The sequence below is a fragment of the Yamadazyma tenuis genome, chromosome 4, assembly GCF_029203305.1.
Source record: "Yamadazyma tenuis chromosome 4, complete sequence".
NCBI classification, from domain to species: Eukaryota; Fungi; Ascomycota; class Pichiomycetes; order Serinales; family Debaryomycetaceae; genus Yamadazyma; species Yamadazyma tenuis.
In genome coordinates this window covers 1-18321 of record NC_089464.1, presented here as the reverse complement: position 1 = coordinate 18321, position 18321 = coordinate 1, and the positions used below count along the sequence as shown (strand labels likewise).

At 43.7% G+C, this 18321-nt stretch overlaps 5 protein-coding genes across 5 annotated transcripts; 2 read left to right on the top strand and 3 right to left on the bottom strand. All coding sequences in view use genetic code 12, as the record gives it.

Annotated features, from left to right (window-relative positions):
- Positions 1-48: 48 nt before the first annotated feature.
- On the top strand, positions 49-4389 carry BUD5 (Ras guanine nucleotide exchange factor bud5; the record flags this gene model as incomplete). The annotated part of the gene is made up of 1 exon (XM_066158008.1): positions 49-4389. One exon carries the CDS (start codon positions 49-51, stop codon positions 4387-4389), a length of 4341 nt encoding a protein of 1446 aa, XP_066014105.1.
- A 284-nt stretch (positions 4390-4673) lies between these two features.
- Positions 4674-7103, top strand: ACO2 (aconitate hydratase; the record flags this gene model as incomplete). The annotated part of the gene is made up of 1 exon (XM_006684604.1): positions 4674-7103. One exon carries the CDS (start codon positions 4674-4676, stop codon positions 7101-7103), a length of 2430 nt encoding a protein of 809 aa, XP_006684667.1.
- A 209-nt stretch (positions 7104-7312) lies between these two features.
- PSN45_003077 (uncharacterized protein) lies at positions 7313-11080 on the bottom strand (the record flags this gene model as incomplete). Its single annotated transcript, XM_006684606.2, has 2 exons — positions 7313-8872; positions 9062-11080. 2 exons carry the CDS (start codon positions 11078-11080, stop codon positions 7313-7315), a joined length of 3579 nt encoding a protein of 1192 aa, XP_006684669.2.
- A 104-nt stretch (positions 11081-11184) lies between these two features.
- On the bottom strand, positions 11185-12333 carry PSN45_003076 (uncharacterized protein; the record flags this gene model as incomplete). Its single annotated transcript, XM_006684607.2, has 1 exon — positions 11185-12333. The coding sequence occupies one exon, from the start codon at positions 12331-12333 to the stop codon at positions 11185-11187; it is 1149 nt and encodes a 382-aa protein (XP_006684670.1).
- A 59-nt stretch (positions 12334-12392) lies between these two features.
- On the bottom strand, positions 12393-13439 carry PSN45_003075 (uncharacterized protein; the record flags this gene model as incomplete). Its single annotated transcript, XM_006684823.2, has 1 exon — positions 12393-13439. One exon carries the CDS (start codon positions 13437-13439, stop codon positions 12393-12395), a length of 1047 nt encoding a protein of 348 aa, XP_006684886.1.
- Positions 13440-18321: the final 4882 nt, after the last annotated feature.

Genomic DNA, 18321 nt, shown 5'->3' with positions numbered 1-18321 from the left:
CTGATATCCCCTGATTAGATACTCTACAGCATATCAACCACCTTATACATGTACAGTAATCCGGTGAAACCTCCAGGGGCACCTGATACCAACAGTGCCCATTTTAGTACCACCTCATCGGTGTACTCTCAATTAGAGTCAGAAGCAGGGTTCCAGACTTCGGAACAGCCAATTCTTGAAGAAGACGAAGATACCACTGGTGATGAGCAGTACCACCTCTACGAGACGGCCTCCGAACAGTTCAATGAAAGCAACCCGAGCTTTACATCCATCAACCGCTCGTTATTGCGTAACGACAGCACCGAAGACCTCAATGATATCACCGATTCTACGGCCGTGATGGGCCACGTCGCGTCCAGCGACGCCATTATGTACGACTACGAAGATGACGATGCCACTCCCAAGCTTCCACAGCCAGATACATATGGTGACATTCTTGAAGACCAAACCCCGATATTGGGCAATAACCCGATATTCCACAGCGAGAGCACCGGCCACCTCGATCTCAACTACCTTCCCCAGCAGAATATGAGCCTGAAGTTCAAGCGGTTATCGACCACGCTTCAGACCTCAAATAACAACTCATCCAACGACTCTCAACGATTTATGAATAAGTTCACCAATAACGTCAGAACCAGTTACAACGAAGCCAGTGCTGCCCACAACAGAACCAGTGTATACTACAACAAGATCAACGAGACGTTGGCCATCAGTGACAATGAGTACGATGGGGAAGACGATATGGACGACCATAGAGAACTCGTGAGAGAGAATTCGGTCATTAGGCCCGACGAGTCGGACGTCAGCACCATCAGCAACCGATCGAGTCTCATAAGTAACGAGAATAACGACTTTTCGCAGACTTTGCCCGACAATGAGTCGGTCTCTCAGGATTCCAATAACTTCTACTTCAACAAACAACCGGTTTCCAAAAGTTCCTACAGCTTGTCCAACACAAAGCCTGTGCCATTGAAGATCATCAGAAACCAATCTATTGCTATCTACAATGACGACGTTCCTGTCAGAGGTGACCTTGTAAAGCCATACCATTCTGAAGAACACTTAAACCTGACTCCTGGCTTGAACATTACTTACACCGAAGAGCCCAAATCCAGTTTCACAGATGACAGTAAAACGGTGGGAACTGACACGAGCCAAACAAAAACTGACACTGATGCCAGTGCAGAAGATGAAGATCTTTCTTCTCTTTTTGTCCGAGCTTTGCATCCTTTTGACTCTTCGACTTTGCAATCGAAGGCCGATGCTTCTATCTGCTTACCTTTCGAAAAGGACGATATGGCCGTGGTGCACACGATTGACGAGTCCGGATGGGGTGAGGTGACTTTAATAGAATCGTTGCAAAGAGGCTGGGTTCCAATGAACTACTTTAAATTTGCTATTGACGATGGAAATGACGACTACGACGATTCAGATGATGTGGACGATGAGATAGACGAGGGTAGAATTCCAAATAACCATTTCCTCAAACCGTTATTCAATGCTTGTGGAAGGTTTTTGGTGAATCCTCTTTCTCACAAGACTCGGAAGGGTAAATATACCTTTTCTATACGAGTGGTTAACTCCATTAGAGATGGTGTCCGGGTCCTTTTACAAGAAACCGACTGTTTATCCAGGTCTAACGAAATTGTCACCAAGAGACCAATCGTGAGAAAAGCTAGAAAGATCTTATTGGCTGATTGGTATAATCTTATGAAGAAGGCAAATGACTTCAAAGGAACGTCTGATTATTATAAGATCGAGGTGTTAACTTTGATGGTATTCCAGGTCGTAAGAAGAGCCATAGCATTCTTGCAATTGTGGTCCATTGAAAGCAAACAAATCATCAAGAAGGAAAGTGAAAAAAAGTTGCAGAACGACATGAACAGCTATAAGCTATTGGATACTCCTCCTTTGGCCAAACAAAGAGTTACAGAAATTAATGGCGTCTTATATTCATACTTGGGCATGATTGTTGGACGATTGGACTTGATTGAACATAATTCAGTGGGATGTGATCTTCTAGAGACTTTAACTCACCAAATCATCTTACTTTTAAGGGAATTGTTGTTTATATCCAAAACTGGATCGGACTTCTCTTCTGAAAAGCCTGCTGATTTGGATAACTCATTGGACTCATTGTTGTCTTTGGTGAGTGACTTGGTAACAGCAGTTAAAAGCTTAGTAGTGAAGACCTTGAATGAAACAATTGATGATCAAAGATACCATGTGGAATCTAAGAAATCCAACCTTTCAAATACAGAATACTTTTATACCCACGAAGGGGGTGAGTTGATCCAGATCGCTTCTAAGATGATGAGGGCTATTGGAGGCACTGTTTCATCGATTAGAAGATTACTTGAGATCACTGGAAACTTCAAGTTGAACGCTCAAAGATCATACCCAGACTATGCTGAAATGAGAATCGAGCCGTCAGAGTTCATTAGAAGATGTAGTCTTGGTATTGCCGAGTCTAATACTATTAGAAACCGTCAATTGAGAACCATGAAACCAACTGCCAGAAATGCCAGTAACCGTTTCTCCATGATGAGATTCGGTAAAACTGGTGAATTGGGGATAACTCCTGGTGGGGCTGGATTGTTACATGATGTATTGTTGACAGACATCGATGGCGAATTCAGCAAAGATAAGGAATTCGCCAAGTTCACTCACACGGAGTCGACTGCTGACGACTTGAAGATGGAAAATGAGTTACTCGTCGATGCGAGAGGTAATTTGTTGGGAGCATCTTTTAGAGGATTAGTGTACACCTTGACTAATGAAAACACCCCTCCTGAATATTTTTTTGTTTCCACGTTTTTCATTTGTTTCAGAAGCTTTGCATCAGGGCCAGATTTGATCGAGGAGTTGATCTCCAGATTTGACATGTCTAACTCGTACGCCAAGGTACCGGGAGATAATAACATCAACTTGGAGTTGAAGATCAAGAACAGAAGAAGATTAATCTCGAAGATGTTTCAATTGTGGTTGGAGAGTTACTGGAACCACGAGTTGGACTATTCACTATTACCTACCTTGATTAACTTCTTCAACGAAGGAATCTCCCAGTTTTTGCCATTGGACTCGATGAAGTTGTTGGAAGTGGCCTCTCGGTTGTTTTCCAAACCTGTAACAGAAGATCAAAAACAAGCGAAAAAACAAAGGCAAGGTAAGCAATTAGTTACCAGGAGTATCACGGCTACCCGGTTGAACAGAAAGAACTCTCTCACTGAAGCTACCAATGATATCACTGCTAGGTATTCGATGGTGGATGGCTACGAATTGAGTAAAATCAACACCAACTCTTCTACTTCCACGTCCCTCAAGTCGATAAACTTGTCGTTACCATTGGGTATTGGCAATCAGACATCTTCTTCCAGCTCCTTGTTAACGAAGGCCAACATCTCTACTATTGAGAAGTTGATTTTAACGTACAGAGCCATTATAGGGAACGGCTGGTGCCCCAACAACTATATCAACCCCAAGATCTTTATTCCCATGGACATTAAAACCCTTATTCCAAACTGGTACGAGGCATGTGACCAAAGCTGGGTGTTGTCCAATTATAGACCCAACTTATTGGACTTTAATGGGTTAGAGCTTGCTAAACAATTGACATTGATTGAATCAACTATCTTTTGTTCCATCAAACCAGAGGAGCTTCTTAATGACAATTACACTTCCAAAAGAGCTCATTTGAAGTTGGCCCCACACGTAAGACAATCGATATTGTTCACCAATTGTCTTTCGGGTTACGTGATTGAATCGGTTTTGCAACCTAAGATCAACCACAAAATGAGATTGAACATTGTCAAGACATGGTTGAAAGTGGCCATTTCATGTCTTTACTTGAGAAATTTCAACTCATTGGCAGCCATTATCACTTCCTTACAATCACATCTAATCACCCGAATTTCCAAATTATGGAGTGATTTGTCCGACAAGTACAAGGAATTACACGAATATTTATCAGGCATTATTCATCCAGATAAAAATTACAGAGTGTACAGAGCCAAATTAAGAAACTTCTTGGTGGCCAATGAGTACAATATTCCCACCGTTCCTTACTTTTCTCTTTTCTTGCAAGATTTGACGTTTGTTACTGATGGTAATCCAAAATTCAGACAAGCAAATGACTTCTTGAACAAGAAATTGATCAATATTGACAAGTACTTGAAAACCGCAAGGATCATCGCCGATATCGAAAGTTTACAAATCGGGTACGACAGGCCTACTCCCTCAGGAGAAGGTGATGATTACACCATCATCCCAGTGTCATGCATGCAAGAGCTCATTCTTTTAGAAATATGGAAGGTATGCCAATTGAACAAGAAAGAGGAGGATCGGGCCTGGAAGTTGAGTTGCGTGATCCAGCCCCGTGAAAACAATTGAATACCATTTAGCTATGTATACCACTATGTATACTATGTAATAACGATTATGTATTATATCTTGAGCTAGACGCATCCGGTACCGGGCCGGAGGGTGTAGGCGGTGCGCCAGAAGGGCTCTCTCGGTTTTGTGTCACGATGAGCCAAAGTGCGCTTTGAGTCATAATCTACAAGATTCTTCCCTTGTAAGCAGTTTCGCGGACTTTTCCATTGGTCGGCCGCGCTCGATGTGAATCAATTCTCATTGAAATCAATTCTCATTGAAAAATCCTATCTTAGAGCAGTATGTTGAGAGCTAGAACTTCGCTAAGAAGCCTCAGACATCTTGAATATGCAAGAACCTTGGCAACCCTGGCATCAGTTACCGGGGCATTTGTGGTTCCTGAAGAATACAAATCCAGAGCTCCACCTTATGAAAAGTTAATCCATAACTTGAACAAAGTCTCACAGATCGTTGGCAACAAGCCTTTAACGTTGGCCGAAAAAATCTTATATTCGCATCTTTGTGACCCCGAAGAAAGCTTGGGTTCCACTGGTGGTGACTTGGCTAACATCAGAGGTCAGATCTACCTTAAGTTAAATCCTGACAGAGTCGCTATGCAAGATGCATCAGCCCAAACCGCTTTATTGCAGTTTATGACATGTGGCATGCCAAACACAGCGGTGCCGGCATCTATTCACTGTGACCATTTGATCGTCGGGAAAGAAGGAGCTGATGACGATTTAATCGCTTCTATAGCCACCAATAAGGAAGTATTTGATTTCCTTCAAAGTTGTGGAGAAAAGTATGGTATCCAGTTTTGGGGTCCTGGTTCGGGTATCATCCACCAGATTGTATTAGAGAACTTCTCTGTTCCTGGTTTAATGATGCTTGGTACCGACTCTCATACTCCTAATGCTGGTGGTCTTGGTGCCATTGCCATCGGAGTGGGTGGTGCCGATGCGGTCGATGCGTTAACGGGAACTCCTTGGGAGTTGAAAGCTCCTCGTGTATTGGGAGTCAAGTTGACGGGTCAATTGTCTGGCTGGTCATCTCCTAAAGATGTTATCACCAAGTTGGCTGGAGTTTTAACGGTCAGAGGTGGAACTGGGTTCATTGTTGAATACTTTGGTGAGGGTGTCCAAACCTTGTCTTGCACCGGTATGGCCACCATCTGTAACATGGGAGCTGAAATCGGAGCCACCACCTCCACTTTCCCATACCAAGATGCTCATCGTCGTTACTTGCACCAAACGAACAGAGGCCCAATTGCAGATTTGGCAGACATTGCCAACAGCAAATTCAACTTCTTGACCGCCGATGCCGGTGCCGAATACGACAAGGTGATTGAAATCAACTTGTCGGAATTGGAACCTCATGTCAACGGTCCTTTCACTCCCGATTTGTCTACTCCCATTTCACAATTTGGCGAAACCGCAAGGAAAGAAAGTTGGCCTGGAAAAGTGTCTGCTGGTTTGATTGGTTCTTGTACCAACTCTTCGTACCAAGATATGAGTAGAGCTGCCTCCCTCATGAGACAGGCCGAAGCTGTGGGTTTAAGACCAAAGATTCCATTTTTTGTGACTCCTGGTTCAGAGCAAATCAGAGCTACTATCGAAAGAGATGGTTTAATCGAGACGTTTGAAAAGAATGGAGCAATTGTGTTGGCTAATGCTTGCGGTCCTTGTATCGGTCAATGGGACAGAGGTGATATTTCCAAAACTTCCAACGAAAGTAATGCTATCTTCACCTCTTTCAACAGAAACTTCAGAGCCAGAAACGATGGTAACAGAAACACTATGAACTTTTTGACCTCGCCAGACATGGTCACAGCCATGATCTACTCGGGAGACATGGACTTCAATCCTGTCACTGACTCGATCAAAATGGACAACGGCAAGGAGTTCAAATTCGAGCCTCCTGTAGGCGAAGAATTACCATACCAAGGGTTTATCCCAGGAAGAAAAGAGTTCTACCCTGATCCAAATCCTCAACCACAGCCAGATGTTTCTGTCAGTGTCTCGCCAACTTCTGATAGATTACAAATCTTGGAACCTTTCAAAGCATGGTCTGGTGAAGAATTAAGTACCAATGTATTGGTTAAGGTGGAAGGTAAATGTACCACTGATCACATTTCTGCTGCAGGGGCATGGTTGAAATACAAGGGTCACTTGGAAAATATTTCCTACAATACCTTGATTGGAGCCGTCAATAAGGAAACTGGTGAGGTGAATACTGCTTATGATTTAAACGGTGACAAATATGGAATTCCTGAATTAATGATGAAATGGAAAGAAGATGGAAGACCTTGGATAGTTGTTGCTGAACACAACTATGGTGAAGGTTCTGCCAGAGAACATGCAGCATTATCTCCAAGATTCTTGGGTGGTTCAATCATTTTGGTCAAATCATTTGCTAGAATTCACGAAACTAACTTGAAGAAACAAGGTATGTTACCATTGACATTTGCCGATGAAGCTGACTACGATAAAATCGTCGCTGGTGACTTGTTAACTACTATTGACTTAGTAGACATGATGGCCAAAGACGGTAACAACGGTGGTACTTTAAGAATGAAGGTCACTAAGAAAGATGGCTCTGGTGAGTTTGAAATCTTGTGCAAGCACACGATGTCCAAGGATCAAGTTGACTTCTTCAAAGCAGGTTCTGCCATTAACTTTATTGGTAACACCAAGAGAGAACAAGCTGCTGCCAATGCTCAATCTAAATTGTAAACAATAATTGTATATATAGAGAACCCTATTGAGTTCAGAATTAATAATTTGAAGCATGTCAATGAAAAGATTTTTGTAGTGTATTAATGACAAAAATATAAAGTAAAATATTCTTTTGTAATAAAAGGGGTGAACTAAAAGTGAACTGTGTCTATTGTAATAATAGAGATGTAATGAGATGATAACTGTCAACTTTGTTCTAAATAGCCTCAAGCGTCAATCAAGTCGTGGGATTTATCAGCGGTTTTCGCTTCTTCATCTTCATCATCCTCATCCTCTTGTTCTCTTTCCCTTTCATAGAACTCAGCCAAAATCTTTGGACTAATTCTGTTCAACATTTCCTTGGGGTAGATTCTCAATAAAGACCAAGCCAAGTCTAACGATTCAAAAACAGTTCTGTTTTCATAAGCACCTTGGGCAATAAAATTCTTCTCAAACTTCTCCAAGAACTCCAACGACAATTTATCTTCAGTAGACAAAGCATCTTCACCCACAACGGCCTTCATGGATGCAGCATCTCTACCAATGGCATATTTGGCATACAATTGATTAGAAACATCACCATGATCCTTTCTAGTCATACCTTCACCAATAGCTGACTTCATCAAACGAGACAACGAAGGCAACACATTAATTGGGGGGTAAATACCCTTGTTACTCAATTGACGATCAACGAAGATTTGCCCTTCAGTAATATAACCAGTTAAATCAGGAATAGGGTGAGTAATATCATCGTTAGGCATGGACAAAATAGGAATTTGAGTAATGGAACCGTTTCTACCATCAACTCTACCAGCTCTTTCGTAGATGGTAGACAAATCGGTATACATATACCCTGGGTAACCTCTTCTACCAGGAACTTCTTCTCTAGCAGCAGAAACTTCTCTCAAAGCATCAGCATAAGAAGACATATCGGTCAAGATTGTCAAAACATGTCTCTCGGTTTGATAAGCCAAATATTCAGCAGTGGTCAAGGCCAAACGAGGGGTAATGATTCTTTCAATGGTTGGATCATTAGCCAAGTTTAAGAACAAAGTGGTTCTTTCCAAAGATCCATTTTCTTCGAAATCTTGTTTGAAAAATCTTGAGGTTTCCAAATTGGCCCCCATGGCAGCAAAAACAATCGAGAAATTGTCTTCATGTCCATCATGAACATCCTTGGTAGGTCTAACCAAACCAGCTTGTCTACAAATCTGAGCAGCAATTTCATTATGAGGTAAACCCGAAGCAGAAAAAATTGGAATCTTTTGACCTCTAGCAATAGAATTCATGGTGTCGATAGCAGAAATACCGGTGGAAATCATTTCTTCTGGGTAAATACGAGCATATGGATTGATTGGAGATCCATTGATGTCCAAGTAATCTTCGGCAAAGATCTTTGGACCTTTGTCGATTGGTCTACCAGAACCATCAAAGATTCTTCCCAACATATCCTCCGACACAGGGATTCTCATACTTTTACCAGTAAATTCCACCCTGGTCTTCTTAACATCAATACCTGAAGTACCTTCAAACACTTGCACAATGGCCTTGCTACCCCTGACTTCCAAGACTTGACCAGCTCTCACGGTACCATCAGGTAAAGTTAAATTAACAATTTCATTATAACGAGGAAACTTGACATCGTCCAAAATCACCAATGGACCATTAACACCCCCAACAGTATTGTAGTTTACTCTTGGTTTAATGTTAAAGCCTTCGGTGACGGCCTTCTTGTTTAACTCGAATAATTCTTTGTTGGATAACATTGCAATTGGGGTGTTGAACAACTGTGATAAGGGGTTTCGAGATTGAGGTTTCGGTATCGAGCTCAATTCTCAAAATTTCAACGAGGTGCGAAATCCCGTGTGCAGCAGTCCCAAATATACCCGCATTCCAGTTCCAATTATACGCTGCTCATCCCATAGTGTATATCCTATTTATGGTGTATTTACCTGCTATTCATACATTTTGCTTACCACGTCCCAATCATCGAGTTTTACTTTGGACTGGGCCATCATATTGAGAGTTTGAGCTCCCAATGGCAGCGTTTGGTCCCTCGGACTGCTCCGATTAGGGTTTCGGCTCAGCCCGCTCACCATCAATTGGTGCACATCTTGCATTATTTCCTTCAAGCCAGCCTCGGAGTCAAGGTCCCGTTGTGTCACGTGAGGCATCTCCGGTGCTGCCTCGGATGATAACGTGTTGCTTTCGCTGAAAGTCCCATAAATCTCTTTTCCATCCTTGTGAACAGAAGTATGGCCACGAGACTCCTTAAATAGATTTTTGTACATGGTCCTAAACCCAAGTTGGTTATTCTTGAAGCCGGTATTGGCCAATTGCTTTATTTCTCTCAATTCTTCTGAATTTTGCACAAATGACGCTACCGAAGAATGTGCAATTGAACTTGAACCAGAGGAATTATTGTCTACGCTGTTTCCAAGTCCATTGGTTTGCAAGATGCTGTTGCTGGTACTATGGGTGGTGAATGATTCTAGATGACTAGGCAGCGTTGTCTGTCGATGTTGTAGCAGTGCCAACTTGTACTCGAAATATTCGTTTAGCAGGATGACCTTTTGAATGATCTTATCAAAGTTATAAGAGGATAGATCTTTATCGTCTGTAGATATGCCGTTCCGAATTTGATTTATGGTACTTGCAAGTGTATGTGAAATTCCCTGGTTCTTGGGAATCATGTCAATTGTAAATGCAAAAACAACTTTAAAGTTCACTAAGATTTTTACTATAATCAGCAAGAACTTCAAGTATTCTTTGGACGTGAGCTTGGTGAGAGGCTTGGTGAGTATCTTGTAGGGCACAATCACTACTTTTTTCCCAGATAAATGAGCTTTGAGCAGAGGTCTTCTATCCTTGGCTTTCTCGGAAAGTGGTGGGGATTGGAAATCTACCTTCTCTGGTGCAGGGGCTTCTGGCAGTACCAGGAGAGATTGGGCTCTGGCCATACTAGCTCTTCGTAACTGGTTGTTGATGGTTTTCGATGAAAGCGGGAGTTTTATGGTATTTCCCAACTTGACTATCTTCTCAGATTCTGCCGGCAGAAGGTCATTGATATCAATAGTCTGGACCGCATCCTTACCATCGGGTTCCAGATCTGGCTCACCCCCATTAATCATAAAATTCTCCTTCTGTTGCACCAAATCATAGAAGTCAGTATCTGGTAAATAGCACTTGAGTTCCTGAATGTATGGCAACTTCAAGACCTCACCATCAAATATCTCCACTAAATGGACCTGTAGTCGGATTAGGTTTTCAAAGAAGCCGTTCAACTGGAAGAGCTTGTTGTGAAGTTGGAAAAAATCATTTATATTTATGACCGGCTGGTTGAATAGTAGAACACCCGACAGGCTCTTCAATTTGGAGATGTAGGTGGTGGATGGTTTAGATCCAAATGCAATCTCCTTCAAGACATTGAAATGATTGTATTCAATTTGTATGGCCTGCTTTTCAATCTGAACAATCTTTTCCCTTTGAATCTCCATGATCATTAGGTTTACCTTGCTGATTTGGTTCTGGTAGCTTTGCACCATTTTGTCATTTGCAGCCACGAAACTCAGCAATTGCAACTTCGTTTCTTGCTCTTTATCGACAATTTGCTCGTTGAGATGTATGACCTTTTGTTGCACAGACAGGGTGGACTTATTAATGTTATTAATCTTGATTGACTTGTTAATTAAGTCTCTTTTGAGCAATTGCAATGAAATCACTTTGATAGATGACATCGACTGTTTGGAGTAAAGGCCCAGTTGTGGTGGTGTGGCGGTTCTGATGCTTTGACTGATGTCAAATACCCGGTTTATGTCGTCTCGGTAATCCTTGTTTGCAGTCTCGGTCTCCACACACGAGTTTCTTAGGGCTTCTAGTTTATCATGATGGCAGTTCTCACAGATGAGGTCGTGATTTGTGTGATACTCAGGTCGTAGACACATGGGACATCGGGCCGGGGGTTTCTTGCCGAGGCCTTTTGGTCCCTCATCCATAATGCACTCAAGATTGTGGAATGACGGTTTTTTAAATGTTATCTTATCCGAGTCGCGCAGAGAAAGATGCAAAAGAATGTATTGACAAAAGAGATATAAATAGCTCAGTTCTTAGAGGTTTGTTCACGAAGTTGCTGGAGTCGCTTGCGCTCAACTATCTCCCGAATCATAAGGGCAACTACGTAGTCGATGGAAGCGTCTTTGATGTCTAAGCAAATAAATCCGCATCCCCATTCGGCAGCAGTTTTGCGGCCATTCTCAATCAGCTTAGGTGATGCCAAGGGACTACTACCATGGGTGCAGATAATCCAGATGGGTGGCGGACAGTCCAGGTCGGCAGGGTCTGTGGGAATCGGAAGCAAGTTGGTATGGTAGCCCCTCTTTTTGAATTTTTTGGACTCCTCTTCTTGGAAGTTCTTGCTCGAAAGGAAGTTCTTAATGGCGGTTTTAACCGAATAAATGTCTGCTTCCTTCCCTTCCTCCCATTTCAGCTTATAGGTGTAGTATTCTTTCCAGGCCTCGTCGATGGACGTTTTAATTTTGTGGAGCACCGTCAAGCTGTCGTCGCCAGGAGTGGAATCGGGTTTGCTATAGTCATCATACAGCGGGGGGCTGTATGAGGGTATAGCACTGTACACATAAAAGTAGCCATCGACCGAGCCGTTCAACTCGCCGGCACCACTTGCCACAAGTAGCGGCAACGTCAGCACGTGCCGCCGCGGCTCGTTAGCAAGGTTCTTTAGCACGTCTTTATCAAGATTGGTGTAAAGCGAAGACTCAAGGAACGGAATGAAGTCTGACTTATACGCTGGGGTGTCGATCGCCTCTACGAGGATGGGAGTCACGGTGGGGTGCTTCGGGCGTTTGTCTGCCTTGTAGTTGAAGCTGCGGTAGTATTGGGAATCGTTCAAAATCACAATATCGGCACCTGCCGAGTCGCTCACCGTTCGACTTTTCTTGAGCGATAAAGGTGGTTTGCGGAGTTTTTTCAAGACCGGACTCAATTCAACGTTGGCGGCTACCTGCAGGGGAATCTCACCGGCAGCTCCAAGCACCACACGGCTGGTATCGGATTCGGGTGTGTAAGTGAAGAGCATGGAGTTTGTTTGTACGGTGGGATAGTATGTATCTGTGTAGATATTGTGGATAAGTTTGGAGAGAATCGAGGTTTTGCCGGTCTTAGCACCACCTAATAAGGCTATACGTACTGGCGAACTCAAGTTTACCGGGACGTCCGCTCGAAAAGGTTCCATATTGGTGGTTTGTTGTTAGGAGGCGGGAAAAAAATCTGGGGTGCGCTCTCGTGCATTTTCTATACATCGCAGGTGGCCACGCCCAACTCGGAGTCGCCCTGGCCGAAATAGAGAAACCATTTTCCGTGGAATTGCACCAACCCTTCGGTGAACACCACGCGGTTGACCTGTCCCTCGATCTCATTGGCGGCGTTGGGTACCAAGAATGGCTTCTCCAACCGAGCCACTGGTCCTTTGGCAATGTCATCATAGTCGACCAACATTTGCGAAATACTATATGTGTTTTTGGCAAACAGGCCGCCGCCGGTGGTGGCGGCATTGTAGAACAACACGTAGTGGTTCTTGGTGCTGTGGCTGTCTCTGTAGTCGATTTTTATGGGAGCGGGACCCGGTTCGATCAATCGGTTTTCCCAGGCGAAGACCCCCTGCGCAAACCGGTTGGCAGCCAAATTGTTGGAAGTGGGTTTCCATATTTTCAAGTCGTCACTGACGGCCAAATGGAACGCACTATCCCCCCATATCATGTAGTACTTACCATCACGGTGGCGCTCGGTGAATATGGCACCTGACTTCAGCCAAGCTTGTCTAATTAACTGGTTACCATCGGAGTCGATTTCAATGTCGTTCCAGCTGGAGTCAGGTTGCACGACAGGAGGGTACTTTTGCCAAGTGAGCAAGTCTTCGGACAGCGCAACGCACAAGCGGGCTGTCTTGGTGTCGTACGCGGTGTATGTGAGGATGAACAACTTGGAGATAGGATCTCTTGTAATCCGGGGGTCCTCGCACCCACCACCTGTCTCCCATGGCTCGGTCGGGTAGAGAACCGGCTGGTGGTGTCGGGTGAAGCTGTACCCGTCGGTCAGCCACGCCAATCCCACTGTGGATACTTTGGCGGCGTTCTGGGCGCGGTAGAGCAAAAACACCTTGTCGTCCACAACAATGGCACTGGCGTTATACAAATAGGCACTCTCAAAGTCATTGGCAGGGTCAGGCTTAAGAATTGGGTTATGCTCGTAGCGAGTGAAGTTTGGGCCAATTGGGAACGACGATGGCAGCCTGTAGTTGATGTCGCCGTCTTTGCTGTTTTTGTCAATATGGGGGACCATTTGGATTTCTAGAGTGATATTTCTGATAATTGCAAGGTTTGGAAATTTTAAATGTTTGCGGAGTGCCCACTATTGGGCAATTAAAAAAGAGGAGGTGTCCTACATACGGAATATGGCCCAAATCCGGACCTAACATTCCTGACTGGTTAACTATACGTGTTTTGTTGGAGTTGTATACACCACTGACTGAAGCTCGTATTGAAAAACCTCTTCTAAATTGACTACCATCCGGATTTATCTCTGGACCCAGTGGATCCTAGTACCAACGCTTCCTGTATCTTGCCCATCATTTCCCCTCCTTGAACTTGCCATCGTCGAGTCGACTAGCATTTTCCCCATGGCCCAGTCATCACCGGTGTACTTGAACGTTGCATTCAACAGTCGAATTCTGGGGCATAGTGGATGGAGACTTCAATGTGATACTTTTTCAAGTTCGCAGTGGGGGGGGGGTGCGAGGCCCGCCGTGCGCCCTACAACTGGTGCGGGGGTTAGTGCCAAAGACAGATTCGTCTCCTTCCTTCCTTCACCTCTATAGGAATCATCAAGCGTCTTTATTGAGCTTCAATAATCTCAAAGAGATTGAAAAAATTGCAAATTCTGATGAAATATGACAAGCGGGCTCGCATATTTTTCTGCAAAACCGGTGATGGTATTATCAGCAGCCGTCAAACTCTTTATCAAATTCATTAATTCACAGCATATCTAAGAATCTTTGATAGGTCTCTGAATACCTTGCTGCTGTCTTATTATTGTTATCTGTAAGACTTGTATTCCTATAGGTTTTTTTACCCCTGTGATCCTAATGTTCCAATTGAAGACTGTAACTTAAGTTTACGAAAGAACTATGAGTGGCAATCTTGCTCGTAGCTGTATTAGTTAAGTGGGCTGCGTCTGCGAAGAAAGCTGCCGCTGGATAGATCTCTTTGTTTCCAGAGGATATTTCTTCCTATTGGGAGTTTTGAAGAAGCTTCTAAGCGTCAGATCCCCATCATTACCTACTCCCCTTTGAATAGAGGAATTTTGGCCCATCACGCTGCTGAACATCCTGAATTCTTGAAATTCCTTAACCCGAACGAATTCAAGACGAAAGTGAGAGATCCCCGTCGGATAACTTTGAGAAGAACAAGGGTCGCTTGAACGCTTTATACAAGTATACCAAGAGAAGATATTGAAGCTCGTAATAAGATCCTCAAGGAACACACTATTGCCGATGGTAGATCTTACCCTCAAGGCATGCTTTGCTCAAAAGACTCCCAATGAGGCTAATGGCTGAGTACAGGATACCATCTGCAAAAATTTGCCTTTCAAGAGTAGTGAATCACCAAGAATTCCCTCTTCAAGGAAGAAAAACAATTGGACTTCATATACTTAGCCAACAATCGGCTGCAAATCATTTTTTCTGCATTGCGATTATCAGGTCATAATCCCTTGTGACAGTCAATTATTGTTCTTATCGCATGAATAATCCAGTCACATGTCATCCGTTCAGCCTGCTGTGATTCATTCGGAAACCTGTAGATGTTTGGGCTGTATTATCAGGTTCGGGTCAACGGTGAAGCATATCAGAGGAAAAGATGTAGACTAATTTCCTAGCCAATTTTGCGGCAAGTGGAGCATAGAAAAATAGAACCCCTGAAAAATTGGGAGTACGGGGATAAACAAATTGCTAACAGGACTAATCAAATAGATTGTCGTAATTCAGTATATTCATAATTCAAATATTAAATTTAATAGAAAAATATGAGAAGAATTTAATTTTAGATTACATATTATTTAAAGAAAATGCTTCGATTTAAATAGAGAGGTTTCTGGGTGTGATAGAGCATTTCACAAGGTTTCCAGTACAATTCTGAACCACAACTGACTGCGTGGTGGCTTAGTATAGACGGACGAGGATGCATTGATATTGACCTCACCTGGTGCCTGTAGTCTCTTATATATAGTCTCGTTCTTTTAGGAGTAGCACATCAACGTCTGGCATGTACAGGGGTATGTTCTAAGCTGTAGAGAGCTAATGGGTGACGTTTTGTGTTTAAATAGCCAGGCCACTGACAATTATCATACTCATCTTCATTAATCATGCAATCACTGTAAGCCACATGGCTTGTAGATGGACGTCGATCACGGTATTTTGTATAGATGAAATGTGGAGGTAATGTGACACCGTTGTAGAAAGTTCTGATGTCACCGTAAATATACAAACACCGCGGTAGCTTCGTTTCAATATTAAAAATGAGCGGATTGGGATATATTTCCCCCTGAGATTTAAGGTTATAGAATATTACACGCGTACCAAATCAAACGGTAGTGTTAACATTTTTATGAAAGAAGTGCAAGTGATAATAACTTTGAAATTAAGTTTTCCACCTCATAAAGTCTTCGTTGAAGTCCAATGGAAATATCTTATAGAGATGATGGGTCTGTAACAGATATAGTCCTATAAAAGATTATAACCTTCAGATTTTCTTCGCCATTCAATTATCTCGATTACTAATGTATGAATTATATGACAATAAACAACTTGATGACAATATTGTTGTTTGTGTTGCAAGGGAAACACTTTTCGACTTGGTAACCAATATAAGCAATTTTGTTTTTGGTTTGCCATTGAAGAAGTCGTCCAACCGCAGGTTCTAAACTATCAGCGGAGGAAATGATTTAATAACTAAGTATTTGGAAGGCTCTTTGAACCAACTCATTGCTTATCAAACCATGACCAAATGTAATTTGGGATAAATTTCAGACATAATTGTGCATATCTTCACGACTATCCCGGAAATCGATGATAAGGTTATGATAGTTAAAGTGGATATTACGATCTCAAGTAATAAATATCCTCCCCTGCTTTAATGCTTGCGAAAATTGCTGAAATTCAAAGAATGGAGCCAACGGATTACAGAAAGCAAATGAAAACATGCTTCAACAGAGCTATAAATTGGGCAAGTAAGATTAAATTTAGAGTTCCGCTCCACGTATTTGGAGACTTATGAGATTTCTTCCTATTGAACTAAATGGTTTGTGGCTGGCGTATGACTATCTCTTTAAATTTAGAGTTCCGCTCCACGTATTTGGAGGCTTATGAGATTTCTTCCTATTGAACTAAATGGTTTGTGGCTGGCTTGTGAGTATTGGATACCTTTGCGTATAGTTTATAGGATCAAACAGTTCTTGTCCCATCACTAAGAGTTCACTTGTATGAAATATGACTAGTGGAAATAAGGGTAGAAGAGGTCTGCTGAATACTATTCGAGTTTGAGATGAAAAAGGTATATAAGTATATGTGCAGATGCGAGAAATGATAGTACCTCTTTGAGCACTTAGACTCAGCTCAGCAGAACCTCAAAGAGGCTAATGGTTGTGTGCATGCACCTCTCTTCGGTGGGTGTATGGGTCAGAACTTCGGTGGGTGTATGGGTCAGAACTTCGGTGGGTGTATGGGTCAGAACTTCGGTGGGTGTATGGGTCAGAACTTCGGTGGGTGTATGGGTCAGAACTTCGGTGGGTGTATGGGTCAGAACTTCGGTGGGTGTATGGGTCAGAACTTCGGTGGGTGTATGGGTCAGAACTTCGGTGGGTGTATGGGTCAGAACTTCGGTGGGTGTATGGGTCAGAACTTCGGTGGGTGTATGGGTCAGAACTTCGGTGGGTGTATGGGTCAGAACTTCGGTGGGTGTATGGGTCAGAACTTCGGTGGGTGTATGGGTCAGAACTTCGGTGGGTGTATGGGTCAGAACTTCGGTGGGTGTATGGGTCAGAACTTCGGTGGGTGTATGGGTCAGAACTTCGGTGGGTGTATGGGTCAGAACTTCGGTGGGTGTATGGGTCAGAACTTCGGTGGGTGTATGGGTCAGAACTTCGGTGGGTGTATGGGTCAGAACTTCGGTGGGTGTATGGGTCAGAACTTCGGTGGGTGTATGGGTCAGAACTTCGGTGGGTGTATGGGTCAGAACTTCGGTGGGTGTATGGGTCAGAACTTCGGTGGGTGTATGGGTCAGAACTTCGGTGGGTGTATGGGTCAGAACTTCGGTGGGTGTATGGGTCAGAACTTCGGTGGGTGTATGGGTCAGAACTTCGGTGGGTGTATGGGTCAGAACTTCGGTGGGTGTATGGGTCAGAACTTCGGTGGGTGTATGGGTCAGAACTTCGGTGGGTGTATGGGTCAGAACTTCGGTGGGTGTATGGGTCAGAACTTCGGTGGGTGTATGGGTCAGAACTTCGGTGGGTGTATGGGTCAGAACTTCGGTGGGTGTATGGGTCAGAACTTCGGTGGGTGTATGGGTCAGAACTTCGGTGGGTGTATGGGTCAGAACTTCGGTGGGTGTATGGGTCAGAACTTCGGTGGGTGTATGGGTCAGAACTTCGGTGGGTGTATGGGTCAGAACTTCGGTGGGTGTATGGGTCAGAACTTCGGTGGGTGTATGGGTCAGAACTTCGGTGGGTGTATGGGTCAGAACTTCGGTGGGTGTATGGGTCAGAACTTCGGTGGGTGTATGGGTCAGAACTTCGGTGGGTGTATGGGTCAGAACTTCGGTGGGTGTATGGGTCAGAACTTCGGTGGGTGTATGGGTCAGAACTTCGGTGGGTGTATGGGTCAGAACTTCGGTGGGTGTATGGGTCAGAACTTCGGTGGGTGTATGGGTCAGAACTTCGGTGGGTGTATGGGTCAGAACTTCGGTGGGTGTATGGGTCAGAACTTCGGTGGGTGTATGGGTCAGAACTTCGGTGGGTGTATGGGTCAGAACTTCGGTGGGTGTATGGGTCAGAACTTCGGTGGGTGTATGGGTCAGAACTTCGGTGGGTGTATGGGTCAGAACTTCGGTGGGTGTATGGGTCAGAACTTCGGTGGGTGTATTGGGTCAGAACTTCGGTGGGTGTATGGGTA